This window comes from Amblyomma maculatum, chromosome 2, assembly GCF_055883805.1.
Source record: "Amblyomma maculatum isolate TAMU_Amacu chromosome 2, ASM5588380v1, whole genome shotgun sequence".
Taxonomy (NCBI): Eukaryota; Metazoa; Arthropoda; class Arachnida; order Ixodida; family Ixodidae; genus Amblyomma; species Amblyomma maculatum.
In genome coordinates this window covers 144,746,759-144,759,959 of record NC_139345.1, presented here as the reverse complement: position 1 = coordinate 144,759,959, position 13,201 = coordinate 144,746,759, and the positions used below count along the sequence as shown (strand labels likewise).

The 13,201-nt window shown below is 45.4% G+C and overlaps 1 protein-coding gene across 1 annotated transcript in view; it reads left to right on the top strand.

Annotated features, from left to right (window-relative positions):
- LOC146200116 (uncharacterized) overlaps positions 1 to 10,287 on the top strand; it is a 428,914-nt gene extending 418,627 nt beyond the window's left edge. The window contains exon 6 of the mRNA XM_084592274.1: positions 10,012 to 10,287. Coding sequence (XP_084448400.1) covers positions 10,012 to 10,170 — 159 coding nt within the window. The 3' untranslated portion in view covers positions 10,171 to 10,287. The remainder of the gene's footprint in view (positions 1 to 10,011) is intronic.
- The last annotated feature ends 2,914 nt before the right edge of the window (positions 10,288 to 13,201 follow it).

The following is a 13,201-nucleotide window of genomic DNA, read 5'->3' as shown; positions in this document are numbered from 1 at the left end:
GGCTAAATAAAGTTTTTCCTCCTCCTCCTCCTCCACCATCGAAGCAGTGGCGGGTGCGATGACGGCCTACACCAGATAAATATCGGGGGCAGGCTAGCCCACGCCGCAAGCGGCGTTGACCTACCTGTCCCAGCCCCATCAGGGCCAGGATCAGCCACCAAGCATAGACCACATGGAGATCTTATACGGGGAGCAGGGTGGCTGTTCATGGCCCTACGAGGCTGCGACTGGTAGGTCACTGCCGTTTGCGGCGAGGGCTAGCCTACTACCAATTTTTTTCTGTTGTAGGCCGTCATTGCACCCGCTACCGTTTCGGTGGTGGACGATGGCTGTGGCGGGACGCGTGTTTCTCTCTCTTTTTCTTCGCTATTTTTCTGCTGTCCGCACTGGGCAGCGAAGGTGGCTCAGCTACAGAGCCAGTAGCAGGTCTGTGCATTTTCTTTTCCTTCCTTCAGTTGCAACATGTTGTGGTTATTGGAAGAAGGAAACAAAAATGCATGGGTCTGCTACTGGCTCTGTAGGTGAGCCAGCTGGCGTATACCTCCGCTGTCTCGAGTGGTGCAGTGGTAAGACGCCCGACTACTGTGCCGGAGATCCCGGGTTCGAACTCGACCACGGCGACTGCGTTTCGATGGAGGTGAAACGAAGTAGCGTCCGTGTGCTGTGCGATGTCAGCGCACGTTAAAGATCCCCAAGCAAGTGTGACAGATACCGCGTCTTTCCCTTCTTGTGACGGAGTTGGCGGCGGCCACCTGCGCCGTGGGTACGTCACACGTGCTCCGACATACGCCGGCTCACGCGAAGCGCGGTGTTGACTAGCGTAGTGAAGCTTTTCGCTTCAAAACCATCATCCTATGGCAACCCCGGGCAAAGCCTCCCACAGCACAGGGTTGGAGGGGTGTTTGTTTCGGGGCACGGGCTTTTTCCCAACCAAGGGGCTCATGCAACTGGATTCATTCCGTCTTTCCTTTTCTGTAGTCCTCTCACGACCAAACGAACTGCGGATAAAGCTGTAAATAGAATTTATTGAACACATACATACATACATACATACATACATACATACATACATACATACATACATACATACATACATACATACATACATACATACATACATACATACATACATACATACATACATACATACATACATACATACATACATACATACATACATACATACATACATACATACATACATACATACATACATACATACATACATACATACAAAAACGCACATTACTCACAGACCAAAGCACTATACAAAACAGTCTATGGTACATATACAAAATAAACTGAAAAACATGATTTCCCAGAGAGGGGAAAACAATGTGTTTAGAAAAAGTTTTATTAGACATAAGACATTCACATGAGCGGCGACAAATGACCAAAATAGGAATTTCACATGATTAGCAACAAATAAAGTGTACATAAAATACAATCCTAACGAACAAATACATCACAGATCCGTATTTACATACAGAATAAAATTTGGGCAGTTCGTGATTATGATATATACAATTTTGAATGGCAGTGTACATGAAGGTATAGACAGTGTATAAAATTTGCCAAATAAAATAAATATAAACATATACAGCAATCGTATGCACAGTATGTATTGAACGTGTGGGCTGCATTGTGAACAGCTGTGAGTGGACATATATATTTGTATTTTATTGCAGGCACCAAGGTGTGTTAAAAACCACTAATTACACGTCCATTCGACATGTGTGGATGCACATGTGTGTTGCGATGTATACAGTGTTTAGAAAAAGTTTTATAAGACATAAGACATTCACATGAGCGCCGACAAATGACCTAAACAGGAATTGCACGTCATTAGAAACAAAGGAAAGCGTACATAAAATACATGCCAACGAACAAATAGGGGCTTAAAAGACCGGTATCAACGTTAAACATTAACAAGCCGTGGACCGTGCATGAATTTGACGTTAAAAACCAATGAAATCGCACCAGCTTAGTTTCTAAATCTCATTGACTCTTTTCAGCTGGTCCATGCAGTTATCATCTGCATTTGCTTCTACAATTTCCTCGCTCCTGGGGCACATGATTGTTTTCTCAGAAGTTTGAGTTATTTTAGGTACCATCGAATTGTTTTTCAGACGTCCCAAGAGAACCAAAGGAACGATAAAAATAAAAATCGCCGACGATTGCGTTACTTCATAAAGCAAAATTTGAGCCCAGCTCATCAACATTTTCAGTTTTTCGATAGATTGAGCAAATAATTCGAGCATGACATGGATTTACAATTACAGACAACTTTTTGAGCGCAGCTCTTTGATTGGTTGGTTGGTTGGTTCACAGGAAGGGAACGGCGCAGTATTTCTCACACTTGCTCTGTGGACACCTGAACCGCGCCGTAAGGGAAGGGAGGAAGGTGGGAGCGAAAGTGGAAAGAGAGAAAAGGGAGCCGTAGTGGATAGCTACGGAGTAATTTCGACCACCTGGGGATTAACACGCGCTGACATCGCACAGCACACGGACACCACTTCGTTTCGCCTCCATCGAAACGCTCTTTGACGCCCTTCCTGGGTTTTGCGTCGTCGTCGCCGTCGCCGTTGCCCCCCGTAACCAGTTGTCTGTAATTGTACATACATGTCTTGCTCGAATTATTTGCCTCAATCTATCGAAAAGCTGGAAGAGCTGATGATGGTTGGTTTGTGGTTGCTTTATGGGGTTTAAAGTCCCAAAGCGACTCAGGCTATGAGAGACGCCGTAGTGGAGGACTCCGGAAATTTCGACCACCTGGAGTTCTTTAACGTGCACCGACAACGCACATTTTTTCACCCTCTATTGACTACAATCAATCGCTTTTTCCTGTCGCCCTTCCCTTCGACGCCATCCTGGCGACAAAGCTCTCCTGACAAACTCCTGAAACATGTGTAGAACAAGGTTTATTAGACACTACATTGACATGCGTGATGACGAATGACCAAAACTGAAAACATACGCGGTTAAGAAGAGACACTGCTCATAACATACCTTATGATGAGGAAATACATCAAAATTCAATATTTACATTCCGAAGACTCTCAATATTTTCACACTAAGATACCACACCATAGCAATGTTAACATCAGAATAATAAATACACTGGAAGACATATTAAGAATATGTATTATCTTCGCCTCAAGAGTATAAGCGGTAGCGTTGTAACACTGCCTTTTCACTGGGGGAACTTCAGTTGTTTTCCTACATTAAATTGCATAAACGCTTAAAAATATTATTATATTGCAGCATCAGTACACATGGTAAACACAAGTTAGCAAGCTGCACGCCCCTTAGCAGGCTCGATGCCCGCCTGGCATGCAGAGCGCCTGAATGCGTACATTACAGGCAAAGTTATAGAAAGTACCGCTCGCCCGTAATCGAAAGTAGATGTAAGCATGGCACTTTTACGGCGATAGCACATTGGTCGCAGATGGCACAAACTTGTTGCGACTGTAGGAAGAAGGAAAAGAAAATACAGGCGCCTGCTACTGGCTCTGTTTCTCAGCCACCTCCACTGATTGATTGATTTATAGGAAGGGAAAGGCGCAGTAACTGTCACTTATTTTCTGTGGACACCTCAATCGTACCGTAAGGTAAGGGATGAAGGTGGGAGTAAAAGTGGAAATAGAGAAAGAGGAGCCGTAGTGGAGGGCTACGGAGTAATTTCGACCACCTGGGATCTTTAACGTGGGCTGACATCGCACAGGACAGAGGAGACAATATGAAAGGAAGAAAAAGAAGAGGGAGAGAAAGACGCGTGTCGCAAGGGCCGTCGTCCACCACCGAAGCGGCCACGGATGCAATGACGGCGTACAACAGCTAAAGCACCGGTGGCAGGCTAGCCCCCGCCGCAAGCGGCGGTGGCCTACTATTCCCATAGGACCAGCCCCATGACAACCCCCATGGCACGAGTAACAATAAAAATTAGGGAGTATCTTAGATCTCTGAGATGAAAATGGCGATAGCCTACCCTTACTGCCCTATCGTTTGCCTCATTTTTTGCCTCTTAACAGCGTTCGTTGCACTGCTACATATGTGCTGTGCGATGTCAGCGCACGTTACAGATCCCCAGGTGGTCGAAATTCCGAAGCCCTCCACTACGGCTTCTCTTTCTCTCTTTCCACTTTAACTCCCACCTTCCTCTCTTCCCTTACGGCGTGGTCAGGTGTCCACATACACAAGGCTCGCCGGGGTGGTGCAGTGGTAAGACGCCCGACTACTGTGCCGGAGTACCCGGGTTCGAACCCGACCTCGGCGGCTGCGTTTCGATGGAGGCGAAACGAAGAGGCATCCGTGTGCGGTGCGATGTCAGCGCACGTGAGAGATCCCCAAGTGGTCGAAATTACTCCGTAGCCCTCCACTACGGCTCCTCTTTCTTTCTTTCCACTTTCACTCCCACCTTCCTCCCTTCCCTTGCGGCGCGGTTGAGGTGTCCACAGAAAACAAGTGAGACAGTTACCCCGCCTTTCCCTTCCTATAAATTAATCAATCAATCCTCACATACACAAGTGTGACAGATACTGTGCCTTTCCCTTCCTGTGAATCAATTATTATCAACTGCTATGTATAATTGTAATTGGTTTACAGGAAACGGAATGCGCAGTGTCTGTCACACACTCTCCGACCATCCCTCCTTTCGCGTGAGATTCTTTGGCGCGCGTTCAAGTGTGGGGTTGCAGATGGCAGCAACGCTAGACAAGAACCCATCTCGCGGAATATGACAGATCTCGCGCACAGCTCTAGCGCACAACTCTCACGCACTGGATTTCGTTCTATGTGCCTACAGGTTTTCCCTCTGAATTTAATCCTAGCGCCAGCGGAAATAATCTGAGCGCCGACTGATATAATCTAAGCGCCATGTAATTTAATTCGAATGCCAAGCATTTAATCATAGCGCCAGCATATTTAATCCAAGCGCTAACTCGAATAATGTCCTCGCCAACCAATTTAATCAGAGTGCCAACGCAATTAATACAAGCGCCAGCGAGTTTAATTCGGGTGCCAACCAATTTAATCCACATGTGGAAAATGAATGTGGTGGAGGGCTCCAAAGCATGAAACATGAATTCCAGAAATAAATAGAAATTGAGATCACATTCCAGACCATGCGACGAGTAAGCGAAGCGTTAGCTTATGGGATGACTTTCGTCAATAATATGACAAACGCACAATTTCGGCACTGAAATACTGAAGGGTCCCAGAGCTGTGGCTTACTGGCTCTATATTTTAAGAGGACAGTTTGTCCCATAAATGTGCGCACTGCTGATTACAGAATATATACAGAATTAAAATGTCTTCGATGAAACACAATTATTTTATCACACAATTAAAAAACGTTTTAATCAACCGTATCTAATTTAGCTATATGTAATTTCATCAGCCAAACATTACACAGCCAATGCCAAAAAGTTCCAAAGCAGACGGCGTTTTCCGCCTCCGTTTACTCGGTGCCGAATTGTCTTCTGTTTTTGCGCTGTGCTAGGAGAATGGATGACAGCACAGACACGTGAATTCACTATTAGAAATAGGTGTACTTTCTTTTGCAAGAAATAGAAATGTTTTCTCAAGAGCATAAAACAAAAACTGCTAGAAACGCAGAAGACAAGAGATTTCAAAGCAAGCGGCAATCTTCGCGCCTCCGTTGTGTGTGCCGCGTTGTCGTCTGCATTTGCACGACGGCGTAGAGCCGGACGGTGGGGGTGCGTACTCGTATATTTTAGGCAGGTGGTAGTCTGCGTGTTTTCATTAATTTTGCATGAACTTTAACGCGCATTATTTTCTTCCATGGAAGCTGATGAGCAGTGCCCTGACATCCTAATCGGGCACCGAAAACGGGGACCGCCGTTCAAGCCTCCAGGTGCACCAAGAAGAAAGAACAGCAAAGTCTCCGAGCATGACAGGGCCAGAATTCTCGAAGTGTCGAGGCGTGGAGGAGATGTGAAAAAACTGGCAGACACGCTGGGCATCAATTTAAAGACGGCGAGATCCATTGCAGCGAGCGATAGAGAAGCATTGAAGAAAGGCGAAACATCGAAGAAATTCGGAAATGAGGTAGTAACGGCTCTAAAGAATATTGTGGATAACAACCCTGCTTTCACGCTAAAGCAAATAAAGCAAGCAGTGGAAGAAGAATTGCCGGGAATCGCCATCAGCACAAGTAGCATTGATCGCCTACTGGATTCGCATGGTTACGCTATGAAGTTGATGACTCAGAGGCCGATTGACCGCAACAGAGACGACATGAAACGCAGCCGCAAAACATACGCGCAATGGTTGCAGTGTGAAGGACCTCGCTTGTGCAGGTTTTACATCGATGAGACCAACTATAACATATGGTGTTCAAGGAGCTTCGGCCGTGCAGTGAAGGGACAGCCTGCGGTGCAGACGACGACTTGCACCAAAGGAGCAAACATTAACATTCTCGCCTGCATGTCCGCAAATGGTGTCATTCATTGGACGGCCGTAGGCAAGGTTCACTTGATCGTTTTCAATGAATTTTTGAGCGACATATCAGCCCGTGTCGAAAGTGAAGAACCTGGTTCTGAAGCGGTTTTTATTTTTGACAACGCTCCACCAGCTCACAGCCGTGCGGAATAGGCAAGCCTGGCCAGTCAGACGCACTCGATCAAGCGGCTGCCTCCTTACAGTCCACTTTTCAACTCTATAGAGGAAGTCTTTTCGAAGTTCAAGTCGGAAGTCAAAGCTTTCCTCAGCGAGCGGAGAGACCTGGTGCTAATCAATCCTCCCGGAATGACTAAAAAGGACCATCGGCGCAGTTTGTTGCTCGACGCTGCCCGACACTTTATGCAGCAAATACAAAGGGTAGAGTGTGCTGCTCTTGACCACCATAACTTTTATACGGGCAGCTTTGCATGAAGACGATATGTAAAACGTTCTGAGTTATACTTAGACCTGCCTAATGTCTCCTAGAAAATAAAATTGCATTTCAGTCGGCTACTTCTGTGCTTGTACGTGCTTATAGTTTGTTGGCAACCTACGCTGCTAGGATTGCCGCCCAGCCAAATTAAGTACTGCTGCTAAGGTGACCATAGTGAGAAGCCAGTAGCTATTCCTGGCCTCGGTTTTAAGCTCCGCTGTACATAGTTTAATTCACTCTATCGTGTCGCGGCCAGACTGAAAGCAGGGGCGCGCTCTCTCTCTCCGTGGTAGCGTTACTGTAAGTCTTCACGCCGAAACCAACTGTGTGTTACACTGATCCTTTTCTGCTAGTGGTGTTAAATCATGATTAGAAACCCAAATACATTTCTGCACCGGTTGCAATATCTAAAAAACGCCGGCTGCTGTGTGAAGACCGCACTTGCTATCAGCATGCAGATTCAGTGCATAAGACAACCCATGATAAGCAGCGCTTTACCAAACAATTAGAAGATTACAGCTATATTTATTCACTTGCCATGCGTCTAAGCTGAATGCTGCAAGAAACGTGTCACAAACCGCATTTTGTTTTCAGCTGCACATATGGTTCTTGGTTGTTGCAAAAATATAAGAACAAAGCGAAATAGTTCATGCAGATGTGACGCTTACTCGTCGCATGGTCTGGAATGTGATCTCAATTACTATTTATTTCTGGAATTCATGTTTTGTGCTTTGGAGCACTCCACCGCATTCATTTTCCATATGTGGATTAAATTGGTTGCCACCCGGATTAAATTCGCTGGCGCTTATATTAATTACGTTGGCACTCGGATTAAATTGGTTGGCGCGGACATTATTCGAGTTGGCGCTTGGATTAAATATGCTGGCGCTATGATTAAATGCTTGGCATTCGAATTAAATTACATGGCGCTTAGATTATATCAGTTGGCGCTCAGATTATTTCCGCTTGCGCTAGGATTAAATTCAGAGGGAAAACCTGCAGTAAGGTTTTCGCCTTATTAATATAACGGCGCGGTTGAGGTGTCCACAGAAAACAAGTGAGACAGTTACCGCGCCTTTCCCATCCTATAAATCTATCAATCGGCTCGTGCCAGCGTGTGGCGTATTCTTCCTCCGCAACACAGCCACAGCCATACACAGCGGAGTCTGTGCGCCCAAACTGCGTGAGGCGCTGCCCAAGGAAGACGCAGCTGTCCAGCTTGAGTTACCCACCCGAAAATCAATGCCCACCGATTATGCAATGTCATCGGCACTTAAGAACCCGTTGTTGGCTCCGATCCATGTCTCAATACATATGCGTATCTGAGCTTCAAAGAAGGGGCCATAAAGCATCTATGCGACAGTTAGGATGTTGGGGGTAACGACAGCGGTTAACGGCTGTTTGTTACATTACGTGAAACTGGTGCCTGTACTAACGTTTTCTGGGTGTAAGGCATAAAAGTAGGCTAATCGGTTTGTAGTTCTAGGAAACTCAAAATAAGGGGGGGGGGGGGGGGGCGTGAAAAAGACGGCACGAAAAAAAATACTCGAACACGAACACACATATCGCATATACTTCCAACTGAATTTATTTCTTTAACGCAGGCACTTATACGGATCATCTAAGTAACAAAATTAGGAACAAGTACCAAAGGAATTATGCACGAGGCAGGGATAGCAACAGGCCGCGTGTGCATTACGACTGCTGAAGTGTTCTGATGTGTTCTATAAGAATTCAGTCGCATTTCTTTAGTTATAAACATGGAGAGCTAACGCAGTTGTCACCCCTTTGGAGATATAGAATGCCTTGATAACTTCAGTTTTTGCGTTTTTTTTTTTTTTTTTTTTGGTAAGGTAAATAGCCTTTCCTGTTGCAGGTCTTTGAGTGCAAGGTGAGAGTTCCAGTGCTCATGGATCGCTTCTGCGCCGGATCACTCTCCCTGAATGCTTTATGCAACCTTCATTGAAGCTCCGATCAGTATATTTATTGGGACATGCATCGGTGCCAACAACGGGTTCTGAAGTGCTGATGACATTGTATAATCGGTGGAATCAGACAACATGAGATGCGTTTGCATGGTGATCTTGTCCTGATGATTCTTCCTGCATGAAATAAAATCCTTTCTGCATTGGCTAGAAGGGACATACTTTAGTTTGGAAGGCATTGAATGTTAGAATAAGGCAGGAACCAATGCCTGCTTTTCAGCTCCCTGCAAACTTTGAAGCCTTTGCTCGCGTGTTGCGCGTGGTAGAACTTGTCGTCCTGTTTTTACAGCGAAGCATGAAAACTGCTACGTTACATGTGCCACCCGAGTGGTTTACAAGATTCCGCTGACCTGTGAAAAAGTCTACATCGGCCAAACAGGTCGGTGTATCAATAAAAGGCTGCGCGAGCACCACAACTCTGCTAGCCCTACTGATGGAGCAAACCTGCCTCGCCATTGCCGGGAATGCGGCTGCTACCCGCTGTTTTTCAATGTTAGTATTGTTGGTCGAGGCAAGGGAAAGGTGGAGCCCGAAATTCTTGTAGCGTATCTTATCAGTATGCAAGCGAATAATTGTATTAGTACCGCTTCCATCTTCTTGATGCAGAAGGAACTTTGCTGCCTTTCGCAGCTGCGTTAGATTACTGGCTCATCTCCAGAACTGGGTGTGTTTGCTTTTCGTTGTTACCTTTCTTGGGAGACTGATCTGTTTTCAATAAAGCACAGTTGTTAGTGCAGTTGATATGTGTGCCTCGTCTTCTTCTTTGTCCTTCGTCTTTTGACTGGTGTTTTCAAACACAGAAAAAAAAATGTACCAACAGACCCAAATTTCAACTCTGTTGGTGTATTCCATTTTAGCTGATACAAAAGAGGATTCGAATCGTGTTTTTTATCGACTAAAATTGGTGCGTATCGTTTAACTGAAGTGGGTTAAGGCTTGATTTCGGTGGACTAAGCATGTATTATGCTGAATTAGCGCGCATTTTGGTGTATTATGGAGGTTTATGGTGGACTGCATGTATTCAGTATTTCGCATTCAGAGTACGTAATGAAACTTACGGGCTCAACCGCCCCTCACGTTTTTGTTTTCAGACATTACTCTCCCTAACTTTCTTTGCTTTGGCCTACGCAGGATCTGTCTGTAATCGTGCCACTGAGGCGACCACCAGACAAAGAGCTTGGCTACGTGAGGGTTGTCTACCAAACCATGGTAGGACGCCGCTTTTGGCAGGATGAGGAACGAGTCCCTCTTCCGCCGGCGGGCAGCGGACTGCCCCTCAGGCAAGTTTGACGAGCCTCGCTTAAGCTTGGATTTCATTGGGGAGCTGTACACTCCATAAGCATGCATATCATGGAGTACTGGCACGGGAAGCGGTCTTCGATTCATTGTATCCAGCGCAATAAATATGGCCCGTTATATGACCAAATGCGATTTCTGCGGCGATATCGAGTGAGAATGGCCAGGGACAACTACGAGGCTTTTGTCGTCTAAATGGTGTGGCAGACGTGTTAACTTGCCTTCAGTCGCAATCCTGAAGAACGATTTGATTTATCTTAATTCTCCTAGCTCTTAATTTCTGTCTGTTTTTTTATCAGAATTTATTGGCCTAAGGAGAAAATAAAATAAAAACTGGTGATCATTGACTTATGAAGGAGACGAGTAAAAACAAGTCGTCTTTGAATTGGCAGTTTCAGTGCTTGTGCTTGTCGTCTTCCTGTGTCTTCGTGTTGGTTGCGTGGATTCATGTATCGTAATGAACTATCAAATGAAGCCACCAGCGGTCGACGGAAATTTGCGAAAGGAGAGTTTTTGGACTGACAGCAATATCCCGCTTTTTGTTAAGTGCACACCCGGGCAACCTCTCTTGCCATGCTGCAGCTCTGTTATAGGACGTGAGCCTTCGGAGTGTTGAAAACGAACGTTCCGCTTCGGCAGGGTTGATGGGTGAAGACATTACACCTCCCCACTCCTCCTCCTTCCACAAGCTACGCCCCTGTTCTGTGCACGTCAGGAAAAAAGACAAGCGAGACTTGTCTTAAAAACCCCACTTGGCTGTGTAGTTAGACACAACGAACTCCTAAAAGCAAGTGGTGCAGCCTTGCTTTGCACGCAGTGCGCATAAACAGGTCTGTGACATCGCGGATAAAGAAACGGTTGAGCTGAACCCTTCCCTCCTGGAGGCTGAATCCACCAAAGAGGAGGCGGGACGGAATTTTGTTTACTGCAAAGGAATTGTGGCAAGTGTGAGATATCTTTCTGTGTATTTAAAAAAAAAAAAAGATTTTTTTGTGCGAAGTGAGAACTACAAAGAACTACCAAAAGACTCGCACAGCATTCGGCATTTGAGAGCACAGATGACCTAAATTGTTGGATGGAGAAGTGCAAAACGCCTGAGCGTTGCTGCTGCTGTTGCAGCATTATCAGCTTCACGATTTTTTGCTTTATTCTTTTATATTCCTTACTAGTTAATGAATATTGTTTTTTATTCTAATGTGTTTTTACTTTTATTCTTTATTTTACTATTATATATTTAAATATTTTACCTCTAATTCTTTTTTGTTTGATGTCATTTTATTTTTTAATTTAATCTTGATCAGGCGACTGAAACATAATTTAGAGGCATCATCAATTACTAGTTACGATAGACTACACACCACATTAACTTCGCGCTTGAAATGACGTGACCAAGCCCAATTTTCTTGGTGCATTTCGCAGACAACTTCCGACCTCGGATTTTCTGTCTCGTGAGCCATGTAAGACTTTCGCCTTAATAATGCCCGTGGGTGTTCACTCTATATGGTGCTCGAGAATAGACGGAGACCGCTGCGGTAAAGATGCCAGAATTGCTCGAATTTATTTCGGAGAGTTTATTGATCGGTTTGGTCTCGATCAAAATATGGGCCGCTGTAGCTCTCGTGTGGCGCTCTCAAGCTTAGACCAGTTGTGTCGTTGCAGGAATGCTAGGCAGATTCCGATTCAGCACTATGTACATTGTGCATTCATTGTACTTAGTGCTCAGCTTTAATATGATTGTTGCGTTTGGAAACCAAGAGATACTTGCATGAAATATACTTTCATGTTTAAGTAACTAAATAAATGGGTGGCGCAGTGGTTAGGGCACTCGACTTTGTGGCCAAGGATGCGGGATCGAATCCCAGCCAGTGTTTCCTTTCGGTCTCTGTTCAGCGCCGGCGACGTCCCAGCAGATGGTGGGCACAAACCTCACAGGTCTGAAATGGGAAACCTGCTTAGTGTACTGGATGATTTAATCGTGTTTTCTGAATCATTTCACTAGCATCGTAAACGCCAGCGAACAGTGTTAGGCGCTCTATGCAGTGAGCTGGTTTTACGCTCAAGTCACAGATATGTCACCTTGGCTACATGAAAGAGCTCTGAACAAATGTAGAGGGGAAGCCTCATTTTACAAACCGAGGCTCAGCTTGAGAACTTAGGCTCCCCCTCTACTCTTGTTCAGTGCTATTTTATGCTGCGTAGCCATCTTCTTTCTCTCGTTCTACCTTGGCTACGAGCAGCTCGTTTCTCGGCCACAGTGTTAACGCCGACGGCGTCCGACCCGTCACCTAAAAAAACCGCCGCTGTAGTTGATTTTTTTTATTCCTGCCACAAAAAGAAGCTCTCAAATGCTTCGTGGCTCTGTGCGCACATAATTGTCAGTAAATCACCGAGTTCACCAAGACAGACGAACATCTAAATTAACACTCTACGGTACATGATTCATCTGCGCTGGCGAATAGCAGGAGGCTTTTGAGAACAGCGCCGATATGTGCAAACCGCTCCTGCTCTCGCTCACTTTGATGAGGATGCTAATGCTGAGAACCACACCAACGCCAGCAACATTGGCCTCGGTGCTGTCCTTGTTCAACATCAAGAAGACGTCGGACGGGTGATCGCGTATGCGAGTCTCAATCTTTCGCATCCTAAATTAACTACTCGAATTCAGAAAATGAGTGCCTCGCAGTCGTGTAAACCACGATGAAATTTCGGCCTCAAATCTCAAGCGCCATCTTTTCAATGTGGGGACAGACTACCATTCCTTGGGCTGGCTAGCCAATCTCTGGGCCGGTGTTTATGCCTGGAGCGATCGTAAGTCGGAATTAATCAGAGAGGGGCGGAGGGGGAATTGCTCTTTTACATGAACAAAAAAAAATGGCTAAGATTTAATCCTCCTAAGGCGGTTAGGAGACACAAAAGTTTGTTTCGCTTAGTTTTGCTTTGGTTAGTCTTTGGGTTTAGACATGGGCAGATATTATTTTGTAGTGATTAAATTGCCGAAACTATATGAAGTCGAGGATGCTATCAA